The sequence below is a fragment of the Desmodus rotundus genome, chromosome 11, assembly GCF_022682495.2.
Source record: "Desmodus rotundus isolate HL8 chromosome 11, HLdesRot8A.1, whole genome shotgun sequence".
NCBI lineage: Eukaryota > Metazoa > Chordata > Mammalia > Chiroptera > Phyllostomidae > Desmodus > Desmodus rotundus.
Window position 1 is genome coordinate 77,363,319 of NC_071397.1, and position 20,069 is coordinate 77,383,387.

Genomic DNA, 20,069 nt, shown 5'->3' on the forward strand with positions numbered 1-20,069 from the left:
TCCATACAGTTAAATGGGACAGTTAATTGGGTGTAGCAGCAGGGCATTTTTCTTATTCCTGCTTCTTGGAAAGCGACCCTGCTGTAAAATCGGTACATGATTTTCAAATTATGTGAATACAGCTGACGGATGCCAGGCCTTCAAGCAGAGGTGCAGAGAGGGTGTGGGGCTTGCTGTCGAGTGTGTGCTTATCTCTAATTAAATCTGTATGTTTCATAGACAGTGATCCCATCAGGCTTTCGAGTTGGAATGAAGCTTGAAGCAGTAGACAAAAAGAACCCTGCATTTATCTGTGTTGCTACGGTAACAGATATGGTGGACAATCGTTTCCTGGTACATTTTGACAACTGGGATGAGAGCTATGACTATTGGTGAGACATTTTCCATTGCTCTGTGTGCTTTCCCTAATTTAGTGCTCATCCATGTAAACCACGGTTTAAAAGCAATTACAGTGTAAAGCTTAGAACAGAAAATAATGCTGCTGCCCCGCTCTTTTCCATTTCAGATTTACAACTTTTACCTGTCCCACATGGCATGTATTTCTAAATAACATCCTTTAGTTCTGCTTCGTGATTTGCCTTTTAGTTGACTTCCTCCTGTGGAAGCACAGTGTACACACTCCCATTCCCTGCATATGCTCCCCTGGGAGGCACACACAGACCCACAATTTCCCTTTTGTCTTGGGTGTCATCCCTTATATTTTAGAAAAACAATTTTCATTTGTCTCTCATATTTTATGGCTAGTAGCTAATTTAACAATTCATAATAATTGAATACAAATATATTAAGGAATATTGTTTTTTGATCCTTACTATGTTTAGATATACTACATAAAATAGTAGGAGTGACATACTATAAAATAATTATAATACAGCCATTCTATTTTGATTAAGTAATTTAATTAATGATTTTCCATATCTAATTCATGTTCATTGATCACTACAATTCATTTCCTGATAAAAGGCATTTCTAAAGTATTTACTGTATTTTGCCATGTGTAATGCGCACTTTTTGCCCAAATTTTTGAGGGCAAAATAAGGATGTGCATTATACCTGGATATAATGATTGCATAGCATGGGTATAATAATGTATAATAATCTTAGGTGTAATGTACACAAAAAGTGGGTACGCATTATACATGTCACTTCTAGAGAAAACTTACAATGAGAACATTTTAGAGAAGTGACAGATGTATTTATATAATATAACTAATGTTACAGTATCAAATGAATATTAATTTGTATAAATGTTACTAAAGTTTAGGGAAGCTTTCCTGGCCTTACTTTTTAGTGTACATATATTTAAATATTCAGTTGAGGCATCAATAATTTGCTTTACTCCTCAGATTGGATTCTTAGACACTCATCAGTTTTACTTGCATTATTTTATTAAAAAGACACTGAAAGTCATTTGCTATTTGATTTTTAAAATCCTTTTTGCTATATGTTACACCTCCTTTTTACAGAATGTTTTTAATGTAGATAAGTAATTCTATGATTACATCACAGACTCACATTTTGGTGTGTTTTACCCCAGCTTTTTTCTGCAAAGCATAATTTTACCTTATAGAATATCTTCTTACTCACTTTGCAATAAACCATTTGTTGAAGCAGAGACCCTTTCAAGTACACACGAGAGTGGAGTAATAGAGTGATTGTCCTGCAGCCACTGCCAGCACCCGCACGTAGCAATTTAAATTCACTCTCGTCTTCTCTGTCTTCTTATCCTAAAACCCGAACTCCAGGATTGTTTGGAAGCAAATTCCAGATATTATAGCATTTCATCTGTGAACATTTCAGTTTGTGTCTTCTAAAGATGGGGATTCTTTTTTCCTAAATATATAATGTTATAAATGCTAAAATGTTACTAACGTATTTGAACGTTTTCCCCAATTGTCTTGGTTTTGTCAGTTTCAGTTTGATGGCTGTAGGTGCAGATGAGGTACACACTTAGTGATTGCTTTGACGTGCCTCTCGATCTCTTTTAATGTATAGATTCCTGTTCTTCTCTATCTTTTTCTTCTTGTAACTATTAACTATTAACCTGAAGAAACCAGGTTATTTGTCCCGTTGGGTCTCCCACAGTCTGGCTGTGCTGACTGAACCCTTGTCCTAATGCTTCCTGTGTTCTTCTGTTCTCCATACGCCCTATAAATTGGTGGTTTGTTTCATTTAAAATTATTCGTACCTATCATGAGTGAACAAGTGGATGAGGGAACTACATTCAGAAACACTGCTATCTGCCCCTTGTGGGCCAAACGTGTGCCACCCCACCCGCGACTGATATGCTGTGATGATGGCAGCGCTGCCGTGAGGACTGGGGTCTAGGCCTGTGGTTAGTACATGGTACTTTGCAGCAATTATTAGAAGTTGTTGAAATGAGAGCTTTTTGTTTTTAAAGTTCTCATTCATTTAGGGAGAATGGTTTTGTTTTTAGCTTTGGCCTGATTTAAACAAAGTAGGTGAATATTTAGTTATTTTTGTGGTCCCATAAGTGTTACACAGTTTTAAAAGATAAGATACTTGTTTGACACAAGATCTATTTCCTTTAAAAATATACTTCTGGAAAACAGTGATGAGGAAGTGTAGGCGAGTTTGTCACGAGAAGAATTTGTCACAGTCACTTCTCTTTGATGCCAACTGCCTAGAGAATAGGAAGGATCCTGAGTTCTTTTTTAGAAAGAGCAGGCAAAAAAGTGATCTCTTTTAGCTCTGATTTTGTACTTTTATGAGCACAAAATCATCATTTTTAGGGCAGAATATACTTTGAGGATTTATTTATACTTCTAACTGTTGACATGAAATTATATTTTGTTAATTATCAGGAAAAGAATACAGTATGTTCTCTTCATCATTGTGCAATTAAGGCACATTGGAAATTGCCTAAGTGCACTGGAATTTCTCCAGCCTTACTAAATACTGTGTTCTTTGATCCTTGAATTTTGGAATGGTTTTTCTTTCCTGCATGAATTACTTACTTAGGTATGTAATTGAGAATACAAATTAGATTGCCTTTCCAAACTTATAACAGTTTGGAAATGAGATTTATTTTTCCCCCTTTAAATTGGATAGTGATTTTTATTTCTTTACCTTAGTAGGAACTTAAACACACACACACACACACACATATTTATGTTACTGTATGTTTAGTTGCAATAAAACATTTCTTTCTTCCAAAGAGGAATATTTTGTAGGATTTAAATTTATGTAAAATTGAGATCGTTTTTTATAAAAAGAAAATAGTATATATTACAGTAAATATATACTGGTTAACCTCTGGGTTCCTCTGTACGTTTGTTACTGGTGGTTGGTAGCTGTTTAATTCTCTCCCCTGGACAGTCACTGGATTTAGGAACAGTCCTCACTGTCACAGACGTTGAGTGGGGAAGGAAGGGCATCAGAGTGAGGGGGGCAGTGGGCAGCCGCTTTCCCTCATCATCTTCCAGCTGCCTGAGGGCTGGCTCCTCACAGAGCACAAGGTGAGAAGGAGTTGCCTCCTTTTCTCCCCCAGGCACTGGGAAGGAATGTAACTTAAATGTTGTTTTTGTGTGACCTTGTGTTTCTGGAACCAGGATGTCATGAAAACAGAACCTTGCTGGCTATGTAGTCGAAAGACCTAGACAAGTGAGGTTGCAGCTTCAGCCATATTTGAATTTCAACCTGGTGTCCCCATTAGGGCAAGAAATCAACCACCAGATTTATGAAAAAGAGAAGCAGAGTTAGTGAATTAGAACAAACATGGGGCTGGGGCCTTTTACTGAGTGTATTAAATGTATTGCGAGTGTTTTGTTTTTTGTGTTTTTTTTGAAGAGCTAGAGCTCTTTTACGTTTATAAATTGAGAGTAATAGTAACTCTGTGTGTCCTCAAATCGATGTTGCGAAGTTTGCAGTGTGTTGTCAGTATCTCAGAGCAATGTCACAGGTAACAGGTTTGTTATTTGTGAAACTTGGGAAGCACCCCTTGGTGATAGTGATGGGTTACAGAGGTGAAAGGAACCTGGGTGGCTATGCACTTGAGCCCTGACAGGCTCACCATCTGGGGAGAGGGGGGAACACAACCCCACCAGTTCCTCTGAAGGGTAGATAGATGGTAGTTAGTGCTTGACTATGAAAACCACCTGCTTGCTATCTGTAGTGGCCCAGGGACAGAAGGACTGACAGACTCACACGGGAGTTCTTCAGGAAGGCTTCTTGGAGGACATGGGATTTGTGCTAGACCTTGAAGGATGATAGGAGCATACTTAGATCTTGGGATGGAATTTTCCTTGTCTAGGAAAAACCTGTGTTTAAACCCCGTGTGGGGTGGGGGGAGCAAACAAGGGTGTGTTTGGGGAATGGCAGCCAATCTGTTCAGTTAAGTGACTTAACTCTTCTAAGCTTCAGTTGCCCCCTTTGCAAGAAGGATTAATAATAATATTCAATACCTTTCTCGTACGGTGATGTGAGGATTAAAATAAGAGGTTTAGAAGCAGAAACCAATTTGCAAAAGGTGAGCGACATGACTGACTATTAGGGACATGAAGCAGCTGAAGTTTAGCCTGAAGGTGAAAGTGGATTATTGCTTGAGGGGGAGTCAGCCTCAGAGGAGGGTTTTCTGCCCAGTCGGAGTCTGCACCTGGGCACAGGCCACACCGTGGAGGGAAAGAGCGGAGACATCCAGGACTGTGACTAGTTGGGGATCCCAGTCCCCTTGGAGAGGCTAACCTTGGGAAGGAAGACACTGTCTTCCCTCTCAGCCTGGAGAAAATAAAAAACTGAAAGGAAAACTCACAGTGGAGGAATGAGATGGCATCTCCTTTTATCTTTTCCAAGTAGTCACTGTGTCTGAGAATCGGGTGTTATGTTTGCAGGAAATGCCTGATACTGAAAACAGCTACTGTGGCGAATGGGACTGGAAATGAATAGGAGATAAAAGGAGAACTAGATAACCCAACCTGATGAGGTTCAGGACTTAATAGTAAAACAGTGATGGAGGCCTTGAAGAGTTAGCAGTAGTAGAAGCCAGGGAAGTACGGTACCGGAAAGTAAACAGAGTCGTCATGCTCTGTTTAGGGAGTGGGATGGGCCAAGTGTCCTGTAATTCTTCAAGGAGCTGAACCATTACTGCTGGAGATGAAGACTTTGATGTTTTCCTTATGTAAGCGTCTCGAAATGGTTTTTTGTCTCTCTGCCTAGATCCGTGGGGCCCAATGCTTGTGTGCAGTAGTTTTATTTAGCGCTTGGCTGTGCCCGATAAAACCAGGATCTTTTTATTTTCAACCCGAGGGCTTGGTGAAATCACTTAGCCACTTTCTGTTTCCATAAAATGGAAACAGATCTTAATGTCTCTTCACTTTATGCTTATACTTATAAACATGGATTTTTTAAGAATTATTATCTCTATTATTATCTACCAATCTGGGTCTGATTGGATCTTAGCAGACTTCATCATGATTAATTTGCACTTACTTGTGAAGTAGACTTTAAAAAACCTTTTTTTTAACTGGGCTTGTTTGATGACGCACTTAAAAACCCAAAAGAAAGCAGAGGTACATCAATCGAAGGTTTGTCAAACTTCTACCATTAGCTGTTCATCATATTTCGACGTGGTTACATTTCTGCTTTTGGACACTAGATGGGACTAAGAGATGACTCGTGTTACAATAGTAGCAGAAACGATTTCGCAGCATTCTAGCTTCTGCGTGCAGTCTTGACTGCTTGTTGAGAGAGTATAAGTAAACTAGTTAAAAATAAGGTTTTATCTTCTCTGTTGTTTGTCTTTCTTGTTTATTTCAAATGGTGACTTTGATCAATATTTAGATAGTCTTAAAACCTTATTCTGTAAGATTCAGGTAGTGCAGGAATGTGTGGTCAAAATATGCCACAGATATGCCACAGTATTTTCCTTAATTGCAATTTATAAAGAAATCCAATAGAAATCAAAACTAATAATGTCTAATGATCTTGCTTTTAATTACCATGAACTTGGCAGATGATTATAAAAAGTACTTGATAATTGTATTAGCTTGGAAAGAAAAAAAAATTTAGCATATGTTACCTTTTTTCATTTTAAATGAGCACTATATGAATTAACAGCTGTTCCTAAAATAAAAATGTCTCTAAAATAAAGGCAATACATCATTACTAATAACTCATAACTAAATGATTGTCTAGGAAAAGAATAATATACCTGGAAATAGAGCTCCATAGCTTTGTTTATAAAAATTATAACAATGCATCTTAAGGAATTGTATATTAAAATATCTTTTATGAAAATATATATTTTAAGAAATGTACCAATTGCTGTATGAACTTGATGTTGACCTAACCCTGCTTATATATTTTCCTTTCAAATTTCTAAAACAACATACACATATACATGTAGTCCTATTATATAGATTAAGAAAAATAATAGTGTGGGGTAGGGTGGGTAGGAGATAAGTGAATACAGGAAGAAAGGATGAAATCTTTAATTATAAATTTACAGGCATTTTCTACTAAAATAATTTTGAGAATAATCAGCATGAAGTCAGATTTACATAAACTCACCTTCTGTTACTGTTCAGGCTTGTTCACTTAGAAAGGTAGATTTAGAAAGTGGTGACTGTACGTTAATGTCATTCATTTAAAACTTTTCTTAGAAAGGTCTTTACTTTTACTACTTGTAAGACTTCTATTCACCAGAAACTCCACTGTTACCTTCCTGGCTTTCTGTCTTCTGGTTTCCCATCTAGAGGGCTGTGTTGAAATCCCCAGATCTTTCAGGAGGGACTCAACAGATCTGGATTATAAGGCAAGGCACGAGGTATTATAAGGCTTGGCATCCTTTAGACCAACATTTCCTAAGTCGTTTCTGCAGAGCATTAGTGCTCCACATGACGTTAACGGGTTGCCTACCAAAGTAGCATTTCATAGGGAAGTATCGTTAGGAAATGCTAGGTTAAACCATCTGAAACTGGTTTGTTCACATTGTAACTTCACGGTCTAATATGCTAACGATGTGCTCTGTAAATCTCTAAGAGGGACATGTAGTATTTTTCTGAAATATTTTGACCCTGATTTTTTTTTGCTTCATTATGCCTATTATTTTTGAGAACAAAGGTCAAAAATATATCAACTTTCTAAAAAAGTTATTAATTGTGACATGCCTCTAGTGCCTATATTTTGTGATACTATTATAACTACTCCCTTGAATATTGTGTTTGCCTGGCAAAATCCCAGCACTGGTGGCATCCAACTTCCTGCCTGCTGTATGCCTGTGCCTGCACAGTTGAGTATAGCTGGAAAAAGACAACACGCTGACTGATCTGGCTTCCCCTTCATGACTAAACTGAAGTGGGCCCTTAGTTCTGCCCCATAGTCCTGCTCCAGATCCTTGTCTGGTCTTCCAGACCACTCAATTTCACTCTGCATTTTTCCCCTCAAAGTTTTCACAACCCCTTTTCCATTTTCTCTCTCAGCTCATAACCTTACTTCCTATTTCACTGAGAAAATAAAAACAAATGAGATGTCCACGTGCTTCCAACATCTCGTCTGCTCAGTGCCTTCGCAGTCTCTGCCCACAGACAGACCCTTGTCTGTAACTGTGACGCAGCGCTGCTCTCACGCACGGGATTCCATTCCCTCTCTCGGAGTCAGTTCTTTCTTCTGCATCAGCAGGTCACTCCTGTCTGTGGAATTATTCTCAGGAGGACCCACGCGGAGCAGGGATTTTGTCTGTGTTATAGCTGTTACAGTTCTAGCACCTACATCAGTGCCCTGGTCTAGGTGGTTGCTCAGTGCTTTTTTCTGGAGTAAATGAAGTGGTATTTCCCATCCTTTAGAAAATCTTACTTTGAAATAATTCTGAACTTAAAGTTTATAAAACACTACAGACAATTTCCATATGTGCTTTACCCAGCTTCCCCTAAATATTTCCCTCCCCCCCCCAAAGAAAAGCAGACCCTGGCCAGGTGGCTTGGTTGGTTCGAGTTACCATCCTGATATGCCAGCCTTGTGGGTTTGCTCTCCAGTCAGGGCACAGACAAGAGGCAGCCAATGAATGCATAAATAAGTGGGACGACAAATCAGTGTTTCTCTCTGACTAATAAATTAAAAAAAAAAACACAAAACTTTCCTTCTGCTACCTAATGTCTTATATCTCCACTCCCTTTTAAAACAGAACTCCTTAAACATGTTTTCTGTACTGGCTGTCTCCATCTTCTTCCTTTTTCTCTAGAGCCCACTCTAAGCAGGCTTTTGCCCAATCCCCAACGCCACCTAAACAGCTCTTGTCAAGGATAATGCTAATGACCTTTACATAGGTAAAGGCGGTGATCAGTTCTTGGTATTAGTATACTGGATGAGTGAAAGATCCTTTGCAGTTTTTTCTTTTTTCAAATAAAGTAAATTATAATAAGGGTGCTCACAATCTCTAATTAAGGTGGTTTTTTCTTTTACTGGTATTGGGCAATTTATCTGGATTATAATTTTATATTTGTAATTTACAGGTGTGAAGCATCTAGTCCACATATTCATCCAGTTGGCTGGTGTAAAGAACATCGAAGAACACTTATCACTCCTCCAGGTTTGTGTGTACTGCATGTCTGACATTATTCACATGTATCAGAGGTCAGCAATCCTTTTCTGCAAAGGGCCAGCCAGTAAACGTTTTGGACTTGCAGTCCATACAGCCTCTCTCACAACTCTTCACTTGGGATGAAACAGAAAAGCAGCCATAGACAAATACGTAAACGCATAAGCATGGTTGTGTTGCGCTAAAACTTGGTTTTCAAGAAGAGGCAGGTGGCCTGCAGGCGATAGTTGGCTGACTCTGTTATCTGAAGTTCTCAGATACTTCGGCTTTCTGCCTCAGGTGTAGTGCCTGCTCAGCTTGTTTGTTCTGCTTTCACAGGCAACAGGATACCTGCTGGTAGATAGTCTTGTTTCATGTCAATTTGAGTTTATTTTCTTGTGCTAAAGAACAGATTCTGGAACTGCATCATAATTATGACCATTGAGTTCCTGGGACCACTATTTAAGGTCCCGGGACCACTGCCAATATGAACAGACAGGGTCGTCAGCTAACAACACGTCACTTGGCTATAGGTGGTTGCTTGTGGATACTCCTGTGCGTAATGAGGCTCTGTTATCAAAGGGAAAGGATGGCTCCTCGATTCTAGAAGCTCTTGGGTGGATGTTGCCCCCAGCATGTAAGCAGCAGAGACTCAGCCTGGAGCTTCAGATACTTGTCTCATTCCATCCTAACTGCTGGTTTCGTTTTTAGGCTTGTCCCCAGTTACGTATTCCTGGATCTCAGTTAGTGTCTGGACGTTTACTCACTCAGGGGCCAGCCATTCCCTGTGATGGGTGAGGCAAGTCCCTTCCACCTTTTGAGTTTTCTTCTATGTTAAGGGACAAAAGCCATTGCCCTTTACCAATTTACAGAGCTGTTTTGAAGATGAAAGAATATTTACATAAACCATTAAGTGTTAAAGCTAGGGGTTAATAGCTTTATGGCCCAGGTGTGGGGCTGCCTGGGCGATTCCTAATCAGTTCCCCTGTGTCCTCTGACTTATGTAATGCCAGAGTGGTGAATAGTGATTGTCACCATCATCATCTAAATTGCTGAGGATTCCTTTAGATTTCCCGATTTGATATCGATCTTAATTTTTTCCTTACCGCCGCCTTGGTCATGATCAGAGATCTGTTAAACAGAGAACCAGCAAGTAACAGATTCCTGGTTATGTCTTCGTAGCACTGGACCAGGTACCTGGGAAGGTGTGGTGTAAGGCATTGCTGCTGACTTCTTATGTGACGCTCATAGCCAACTCCTCAGTCTACTTGCACGGACTTTTATAAGTCAGTAGAAAAGAAAACGCATAGCTTTTTGCCAAATAAGAAAATGCAGAATTTCATGTTAAACACATAACCATGTGAATATACTTGGTGTCACTAATTCTATACCTAAAAATGGTGAAAATGGTAAATTTTATGTGATTATATATTGTCTCACATATACACACACACACACACCTTTATTTAACTCTTCCAAAATATGAGACTGGTTTGCAGGGCCTGTGCTAATGTTACTCTGCTCTTTGACTCCGTGGCAAAACCGGTGTTGTTTCTCTGGTCCCTTTTTGCTGTGGGCAGCTTCCTGGCGGGATGTCTGATCTCTCTCTGAAAAGAAGGGATCCCAATCACCTGGTCTCCCCGAGCAGCTGCTCTTCTGACGCCCCTGCTGTTTTGTGGACCGGTCCCCTGAGCAACTCTGCTGGGCACATTTGTGTTCTGTCTAATCGCATCATACACCTACTGTTCTTTTTCTAAAATCGAAGTCTTCATCCCTTTTTAAATGATTTTTTTTATCCAAATTTTATGGTAAGACATACTTTTTTTAAAAAGTTTGAGAGGGAGAGAGAGAACCACTGTTATGTCTCTTAATAGTTTCGTAGTTGGTCATTGTGTCTTTCCAGAGAACCGGTTTTGCCTCTCCTGTGTGCACATACAGGCATGCATGCACAGTCAGCTTAAACATTACTTAAATTGTGCAAGATGTGGCCCTTAAATTATGTTTTAAAATGTTTGCATACACAGAAATGCTTGCATATTTACTCTAAAACTTACTTTGAAACATTAAATGTACAGAAAGGCTGGAGGAATAGAATGGAATTTATCTGTACCTTTGAACCATACGCCCATCGAAATCCGTCGGTTGTACCAGTGATGTCAAGTGATGTCATTCATAACACAAGGATCAAGCATTGCTCTCAGTTGTCATACCCCTCTAGTCTCCCCCTGTTAGGCTCTCCTTGACTTTCATAACCTCAGTATGTTTGAGGATTGCAGATTAATCTGTTCGTTTTGAAGAATGTTACTTAATTTGGGTATGCTTGGTGATTCCTTGTGATTAGACCCAGGTTGTGTGTTTTGGGCAGGAAATCCTTTCAGGTGACACATGTCAGTTGGTCTCATTACTGGTAGAATTTTACCATTAACTGATCAACATGGTGTTTTTTAGGCTTCACCAATGTAGTTAATTTTCTCTGTAATAAATAAGTGTTTTATGGGGAGATACTTTGAGACTCTGTAATTATCCTGTACTTTGCACCTCTGCCATTCCCTAATTTTAGCATCTGTTGATATTTCTAGTATAAATTATTATTCTAAAGTTGCTAAATGATCATTTTTTTTATTACTCCTTGTACATAATATTGATAGTTGATTTTTTATTCAAAGAATAGCTTTCTCACCTTCCCATTTGTTCCTTTAATTTATTGATGCCAGTGTGGACCCAGAGATTACTGGAGTCATCAGTGGGTTATAATAGATTACTAACAGGATTTTCATGTGTGCATTTTCTCAGATGTGGCTAGTGGGAGCCCCTTTAAGCTGGTTTCTGTATGCTTTGACATGTTTTCATGATTTTTGAGAACTTTCCATTCTCTGGCACAGGTTTATCTTGTACTTTCTCTGGCCCAACCCTGAAGTCAGCCATCTCTCCCATTCCGCATGGTTCTTTTTGCTAGAGGATGATATTTAGAAAGTGAGATCTGCACCCTATATGTGCTCAGTGCTACCTGGGTGTTGCTACTTCCAGCTTTTCAGTGGACAGAGGAAACATGTAAATATATTAAAAATTACATTTATTTCTATGTCATTTATACATATTAAAAACCATGAATTTATATCTTTAGCTCCAATTCATATTCAACACTTTTGAGTTTATTTGAGTTTTCCACTGTTCATAATTATACCTCTTTCTAGTCAGTGAGAAATCTGGCTTCTGTTATTTCTAATGTATTTACTGGTTTTTTCAGTCCCCTTTATGCAGTCAGTTTCCCATGCTGCAGGGCTCCCATTAATTCCTGCTCAAGCTTCCCGAATGGATTTTAGACTTCAGAGGAAGGAAAAAGGGGGAGGAGGGAAGGGGGATAGTTGCTTTGAGACTTGGTGTTATATTTTGTCTTGCTTGTTTGATCTAACAATGTGAGGGTATATCTGGAGTATTCCACATACCTGTATATGTAAATATCTCATTCTTTTTAATAAATACTTTCTATTTTATATGTACAATACACTTTTTGCACATTTTTATATTGATGGTCATTTAACTGATTTTTATATTTTCACACTTACAAACAGTGGTGCGTTGAATGTGTATATGTATATGAGAATTTTGTAGATTATTAGAAGGAAAATTACTAGATTAAAGGGTATTTATATTTGCATGTGTCTTGTGATTTAATTCTGTGCCTACCTGAGAAACTGCATATATATATTTTTTTAAGTTTCATTTAAAAGTGAATAGGGAAATCATGGTCAAGATGAAAGCAATTTCATTATTACACATAGTTCTGAATGTGTCACTAGTTTAAAGTTATTGTGTGTAATACTAACATAACTTTCTACATTCTAATGATAGCATTTTATAATATTATAGGTCAGTTTGTGGTTCTCACTATCATTTTGGTTAAACTTGATAGGATTTACTTTTTTTTTTTTAATAGGTTATCCAAATGTGAAACATTTTTCTTGGGATAAATACTTAGAAGAAACCAATTCTTTACCTGCTCCCGCAAGAGCTTTCAAAGTGGTGAGAGAATATATTTATTTTACAATATTTCATTAATTTGTGTTGGTGATAGTATCCATTCATTGAAACTTAAGAACAGAAAGAGATACTACTGGTGAACTGGAAAAGGAATGGGAATTTATATATCCCATGTAAGGATGGGATATATAAATTATGGGATATAAATTATAAATTATATAATTTATATATGGTATATATAAATTATAAATTTAACATAGATTTAAAGGAAAAGAAAGATGTTAACTATTAAAATTTTTTTTACTGTGGCATTAGGTCTATCATAAAGAACATTTTTCTTTTAATGATCCTTTTGTATATAAATTGTTAGACTTTTTAATGATAGGATTAATTAGTAGGTATGAGCCCCAATATAGAAAAAAGAACATCAGAAATTTTTGAAAAAAACTTACATTACATGAAAAAGCCATATCAAAGAATCTGTATGATTCCATCTGATAGTAAATTCAGAATTTAACGATGAATTATTTAGAGCCATTCCATATTTATGAATTTCTGTCTAACTCTCTAACCTCGACCAGTATAAAGAACGGCTCTAGTGCCCTTCACTTTCAACTGGACGGAATTTCGTCAGGATCAGTCCACCTGTGTAGGATCACCTTGACGTCAGAGAGAAAACAATGATCTCTCTAGTTTGATGTTAGGTGCTTTGTATTGATTGTTTTATATCCTGTACCTAAGTTTTACACTTAATTTTCAGAGCAACACTTTTATTACAGCCATTTTACAGAAGAGAGATGTGAAGCTCAGAAAATTGAATATATTTCCCTAACACATAATAATTACCTGGTCATCTACCTCCTGTAGTTTTTCAGGGGGTCATGGCTTTCTGCTGAGTATTGAGGTGGAGGTCCTTACTCTCATTCCTGTTCTTACTACAGCGATTTTGTCTTGCATGTTTGGATCGCTAATCTCCTTCTTCAAAAGATTTCTGCTTTTTGCTTTAATTCCTACCTTTAATCTTCATGTCTTAATTATGCCATTTTAATGCTCTCTTTCTTAAAAAATAGTTTTCATGCTTGTTGATTTTTGCCAAGGTACCTCCAACTAATGAGGAAAAAAGATTTTGTCTTCCCTATGGCTAATCAAATAACCACAATATTTTGAATTTCATCCTAAGATCTTTTGCTTTCTATTTGCTCCTGTAGGCTAGGTAGCCAGGCTGTTCCTTTGCCTAAGGGATTGGCCACGTGATGTGGGATTGTTTTTTTTTTTATCAGGAGCCTGAATTCCAAAGCCACTCTTGGAACTTGAGAGTTTGAAAGGCTGGGTTCCTAAGTGGCTCCTCTTTTTTAATTTTATGTTTTTAATTCTATTTTTGTGGCATAGAGCCTGCCTTCTCTTCTTCTAATCTCACTGTCTAAATTCTCTGTTACGGCAGAAACCTCCACACGGATTCCAGAAAAAAATGAAGCTGGAGGCTGTAGACAAAAGAAATCCCATGTTTATTAGAGTGGCAACAGTTGCAGACACAGATGATCACCGAATAAAAGTAAGTGCTCTCTGCTGTGGTTTTGCTTTGTCTTTTGTTACAAGGTATCTTGGATGGAAACTTTAGCAGATCTTTAATTTGTGAAGTCCTATAATTAAATTAGTAAAACCGCAGGAATATGCAAATTAAGTGGTTGTGCATCTTCGTCAGCATTTGTCCGTTTTTTTCTTTAATCTATGAAAGTTTTCTCTTTAATTATAACTAACTTTTAATATATCATGTCTACTTTCTCCAAACACACACTCAAAATAGTAAAAGCCGGTCATAACTAAGAGAAGACTTCTTATTACATAGATTATAGAGACATTCCTTTGAATAGCAGAACACGCTCTCCAGTAGTATGCTCTTGTTTTGTTCCAGAAATTGAAGGTCAGTGTTATTTTATGGGGTATGTTAGACGTAGACTAAGAATATCCTGCCTTTTAACAGAGGACAGGTAAACAGAAATAATTTCATGAATAACATCAGTTTTTAGTTAGAGTTGGGTTAATAAACATCAAGTAGCTCTCGTAAAGTAAGCAGACATCCAGGAAGATGGACTTGGTTTGTCCTGTCTGAGTGAGATGAGGTGAAATGTAGCGGCAGCTCCAGAGGCGTAGTCGGAACTTCCCATCTCTGTCTCTGGTTTCAGACTGAATTCTCTTGCAAGCCAGAACAACATGCGTTCAGCTGGCTTCATAGGATGGGTTAGAATTTCTATTAGGAATAACAATAGTTATAATCACAGCCAGCTGTTAGATTTACATGGTGTTTTACAGGGTAACACTCATGGTGATAACCGCGTGGGAGATTTATGTTGTTACTATTCCATTGATCAGGCTGGGGCTCAGAAACACCATAAATGAATTTCTTATTAATTAGGGGCAGTGGCAGAACTGGGTCACAGCCCTAAACTGTAGAAATTTATGCATTCTTTTTTAAAAACCACATTTTAACCGTCTTTAGTGAGGTAATATATGATATTTGCACATACAGTTGATTGGAATGGAAAGTGTTTCAGCCCTTCTGAAGAGCAGTTTGGTGATAAGCATCAAAAATCTTGGAATGGTGTTTACCTTTTAATGCAAGAATTTCAGTCCTAGGAATTTATGTTAAGGAAGGGAATAACCAAAGAAAATACACAAAGATAAAAACTGCAGGGAGAATGAATATAGCAGTGCTTTTTATAGCAGTAGATACGGGTAAATTACTGTATATCTATGAGGTGTTAAATATTTTGGAAGAATAATATTGGTAAGTAGAAAATTCATGTTTTTATGTTTGACGTCTGGAATTCTTTTTTTAAAGAATATATGTGTAAGCAGCTGTGGAAATAAACGTGAAAATAATGACAGTGCTTCTCAGGGTGGGAGAATTATAAATTATTAGGTTTTTCTTTTCAATTATTTGGTTTCAGGAACACACGTTACTTTTGTAGTTAAAAAGAGCATCTCGATTCTGTGGGTTTTGATCCTAGGATTAACTTATTTCTAAGTTTGAGAAAGTAGGTTCTTTCCAACGGAGGTTATTTTGAGCCCATATATATGTACTTTAACAATTCAACTGTGTACTATTTCATCAGTAAATATACCATAATTTATTTATCCAGTCCTCTGATGGTGGGCACTTTGGATGTTTTTCTGTATAAAGAAGGAGTTATTGAGATTATCACGTGAAAGATGATGCATTTTATAAGATGACTGTTGTTGCCAAATAACTCTCCAGAAATATCTCATCAGTTAATACTCTTATCAGTCCTTCGATCAGAATGCCCATTTATTCTCACACTCGTCAGCTCCAGGAATCACCAAAATGGAACATTTTTGGCAGGTTCAAAAGAGAAGAATTGCATTTTGTAGTTTCAATGTCTCTCTTCTTTTTTAGTTACAAGTGAACTTGATTATCTTTTTATATATTTACTATTTATATTTATTTTGTTGTTTATGAGCTATTTGTATGTATTTTGTGTCCTTCTTTTGGGTTTTTATCTTCTTATATTGATACGTGATTTTTTAAATAAATTAAGGAACAGTGCATCATCAGGATGTGTAACAAATCTGTTTTTGGGTTTCTAGTGGGTCTGCCATCTTACTTGCAATATTTTACATTTTGGTGTAGTCAAATTGATCGGTCTTTTATAGCTTTGAGTTTGGTGTCTTACTTATAAAGGCTCTTCCACTGTCAGATTAGAAATACATTTACCTCATGCATTCTTCTAGAACATTCATTGTTCAGTTTTCAGTGTTTGAATATTTATCCATCTGGCATATGTGGTCTTACGAGGATTAGTGAGAGTTCATAGGCTTTAAAAGGACACCTAGATGGCAACCTTGGTTTAAAAGTAAATATGCAGGGTAGGGGCATGAGTAGGTGTACATGTGTTTGTACGGAAAATACAAACAGTTAAGCCTCCTTTTTACAACTTTAAACCTTGTATATACCCCGTCAGTATATCCTTTCACACTAAAAGATAAAAAAAAAATATGTAATATTTAGTAAATAGGTAGCTGATTCTTAGTGACCATGCCTGAAAGACCACCTGCCCTTCTACCTGGTGGCCAGTAAAGATGGTAGCATTGGCCACTCTGTAAAACCTCTTCGAGAGACATTGTAATTATCTATGAGGAAAAAATACCTAAAAATGCATTTGATGGAAGGATATGTTGTAAACTGAATATATTTAATAGGGCATTAAATGTTTTTAAAAAGTCCTTTTTAAGGTAATTCTAGGAGACTTGCCATTTATACAAAAGGTCCTCCTGTCTCTCCACTCTGCCCTGCCACCTCCCCCACTGTGCTGATGTATGCATTACTTCAGTGACATTTACCGCGTGTTCGGTGTTGCTCCTATGAAGATGTTAAATACTCAAGCTGCTTATGAGGAGATACATGTAACATGTCTGTAGAAGCGTTGGCAAAAACTGCCTTTGGCAAGACATTATTGATGGTTTAGGAAATTTGAAGATGGGTCAAAAGGGCATATTTTCTCATGGTATGAACCAAATAATTTAAAAAATTGAAACCGTTTATTTGGTATTAAATCTACTGCATAAGTTAGAAGAGAATGGAAATGGTCATGGTGAGCAGAACTTTCACTGTAGGAATTTTTAGACCCGAATTGTTTAATTTTTTGTTGTTGCTGTTGTCCAGGTTCACTTTGATGGCTGGAACAATTGGTATGATTACTGGATGGAGGCCGACTCCCCTGATATCCACCCCGTGGGCTGGTGTTCAAAAACTGGGCATCCTCTTCAGCCTCCTCTGAGTAAGAACACAAGGCTAACAAAAAATGTTTCCATTTTCTCGTGTAATGCTTAATAATTTATTTTCCCTTACCCTTGTCTTTCTACTGTACATTTCTTCTCTATGTATGCCTTTTCCCTCTTACTACAATTTTAATTACTTGGCAGCAAAAAGTATTTAAAAGAAAAAATTAACTGAAAAAGTAAAGTGCATATGGACATTCTTTTACTTTACTTAAAAGTAGTCATCACCTTTTAAAACTAGTTCTGAATTTTTGGAAGACAGTTTGTCACACTATCAAAATTTAATCTATCATTGTTGGTATATAGTTTTGCAAAATGCTACCTTTGGAGAAACTGGTCTAAATATGTAAGGGGTCTCCCTCTGTATTATTACTTATGACTGCATGTGAAATGACACTTACCTCAATAAACATTTCAATTAAATTCAGTTTTCTTACAAAAAGATGTACATGAAGAATTTGACATACCAGGATCTCAATTTAGGAAGAAAATATACACATTGTAGAAAAAAAATTGTAGGAAATACGATGAATTATTATTTCCTTTTAAAAGTATTTAGTGTGCCTTCCTCATGTAGTAGCTTCATTTCTGGATATCATGTATGAGCTGCATAAGGGCTTGTATAAAACTGCACAGACATGGTATTGGTTACAGTAGATTTAATGTGAGAAAACTTAGAAACAAAAATTGGTTAAGCAAATTGTGGTGCATTCAATTACAGATACTACGTAACACTCATAAAGAGTACTATTATTAAGATGGGAAGATTTATAGGACATGGTCTTTAACTTAAAGACCAAAGAAGTTTTCAGAAGAGTACACATCTCTGTTGTTCCTTTTATGTGGCAAAATAAAATAAAAAACTTGACACATGTATCACATGTATTGGATGTAAGAACATCTAGGAGGCTACACACTAAGTGTCAGGACAAGGGAAGGCGTGAAACGTGGAGAGGGGATAGCTTGAATGGGATCTGTAATGATTCTTTTGTGTCCTGTTTGGCATTTGAAGTTTTCGCAGTGTAAATCTTGGTTTGGCCAAAAAGTCTGTTTAGTTTTTCCCATAAAATAAAAGACACTTTTAAAAAAATGTTTCACCAATAACTTTACTGATTTGGGTATTTTAAGTATGTCTGCTTTCTCCCGAGTGATAAAACGTTGATTGTTCTCAAGTAAGGTCTCAATTTGATCGCTGTCGACTTCAACTGGTCTACCCAACCGTGGAGCATCAGCCAGTGAGAAATCTCTGGCATGAAACTTCACAAACCACTTTTGATACATTTGATCAGTCACAACACCTTCTCTCTACACTGTACAAATCTTTTTTTCATTTGAGTTGCATTTTTACCTTTCTTGAAATAAAGCATAATATGCTGAAAACTTATTTTTTCCATCTTCAATATTAAAATGGCTACACAAAAATTCACCAATTTTGATTTTTTTTAATTCACATCATATGACAGCTGTCACAATACAATCTAACAAAATTGCTTCGAATGAAGTTAAAGACAGCTAAGCAGAGCCATCATAGGGGAAAAAACAGACAGACTTTTTGGCCAACCCTATATATTAATTGTTACGTACTTGAAAACATTTGTTTAGAATCTTCTCATTAATTCAGATTAGGTCCCTCTGGATTCTGGAATGTGTGACATTTCGAAAGGGTTAGATCAAAGTTTACTATTTCACTACTGAAGCAAGATAAATAACATAAACAAAGTTGTAGGGGAGCATCTTCAGAGCCTCTTTAGTAGAGACATCTAAAATATTTTTAATTTTATAGGATCCACTTTTTTTTGTTGTTTATGTGTATTGATTCAAAATTGTATTTTCAGGCATTCTTTCCCCTATTCTGATCTCAGACATTTGACTCTTACAACCTTCTGGTTAACTTTATGCCTCCTCTGTCTCTCTTTTTTCTTTTTCATAGGCCCCTTAGAATTAATGGAAGCTTCAGAACATGGTGGATGCTCAACCCCAGGATGTAAAGGGATTGGTCATTTTAAGAGAGCAAGACACCTGGGCCCTCAAAGGTATGTGGTGCTGCCGTTCACATGGCGATTCCTTACAAGGTCAGATTGAGGATGTCTCATTTATACAAGATAATAGTTTTTATGTATACTGAATAAGTATGAACTAATTTATCTTTTTATTTAATCTTTGTCGTACTTTTTCCATCACCATTTAGTCCTCTTATACCCCACTTCCCCCAGCAATCACCACACTGCCGCCATGTCCGTGAGTCCTTGTTCCACTTTGCTCCATCCGTTCACCTGCTCCCCTCCCCTCCAGCTACCTGTGGTCCTGCTCTCCATCTGTGAGTCTGTCCCCATCCATGTTCCTTGTTACTTCAGTTTGTTCCTTAGATTCCACGTAGGAGTGAAATCATACAGCATTTGTCTTTTTCTCATTGGCTTATTTCCATCCATACCTTTGCAAAGGGTAAAACTGTCTTTTTTACCGCTGAGTAGTATTCCATTGTGTAAATGACCCATAGTTGTTTCATCCACTCATCTACTGATGAACACTTGGGCTGCTTCCACATCTTGGCAACTGAAAATAACACTGCAATGGACATAGGGGTGCTTATTCTTTTCAATTAGTGTTTTGGGTTCCTTCGGCTATATTCTCAGAAGTGGGATTGCTGGGTTGTAAGGCAGAATCATTTTTAATTTTTTGAGGTATCTCCATACTGCTTCCACAGTAGCTGCCCTAGTCTGCATTCCCACCAACAGGGCAATAGGGTTCCCTTTCCTCC

At 37.3% G+C, this 20,069-nt stretch overlaps 1 protein-coding gene across 9 annotated transcripts in view; it reads left to right on the top strand.

The window, feature by feature from the left end:
* Nucleotides 1-20,069, top strand: part of L3MBTL3 (L3MBTL histone methyl-lysine binding protein 3) — a 96,523-nt gene that overhangs the window by 44,740 nt on the left and 31,714 nt on the right. For all 9 annotated transcript variants that reach the window (XM_024552172.3, XM_071219641.1, XM_071219642.1 and 6 more), the window contains 6 exons: nucleotides 220-371; nucleotides 8,469-8,545; nucleotides 12,471-12,556; nucleotides 13,956-14,066; nucleotides 17,196-17,310; nucleotides 19,242-19,344. In XM_024552172.3, coding sequence (XP_024407940.1) covers nucleotides 220-371; nucleotides 8,469-8,545; nucleotides 12,471-12,556; nucleotides 13,956-14,066; nucleotides 17,196-17,310; nucleotides 19,242-19,344 — 644 coding nt within the window. The remainder of the gene's footprint in view (nucleotides 1-219; nucleotides 372-8,468; nucleotides 8,546-12,470; nucleotides 12,557-13,955; nucleotides 14,067-17,195; nucleotides 17,311-19,241; nucleotides 19,345-20,069) is intronic.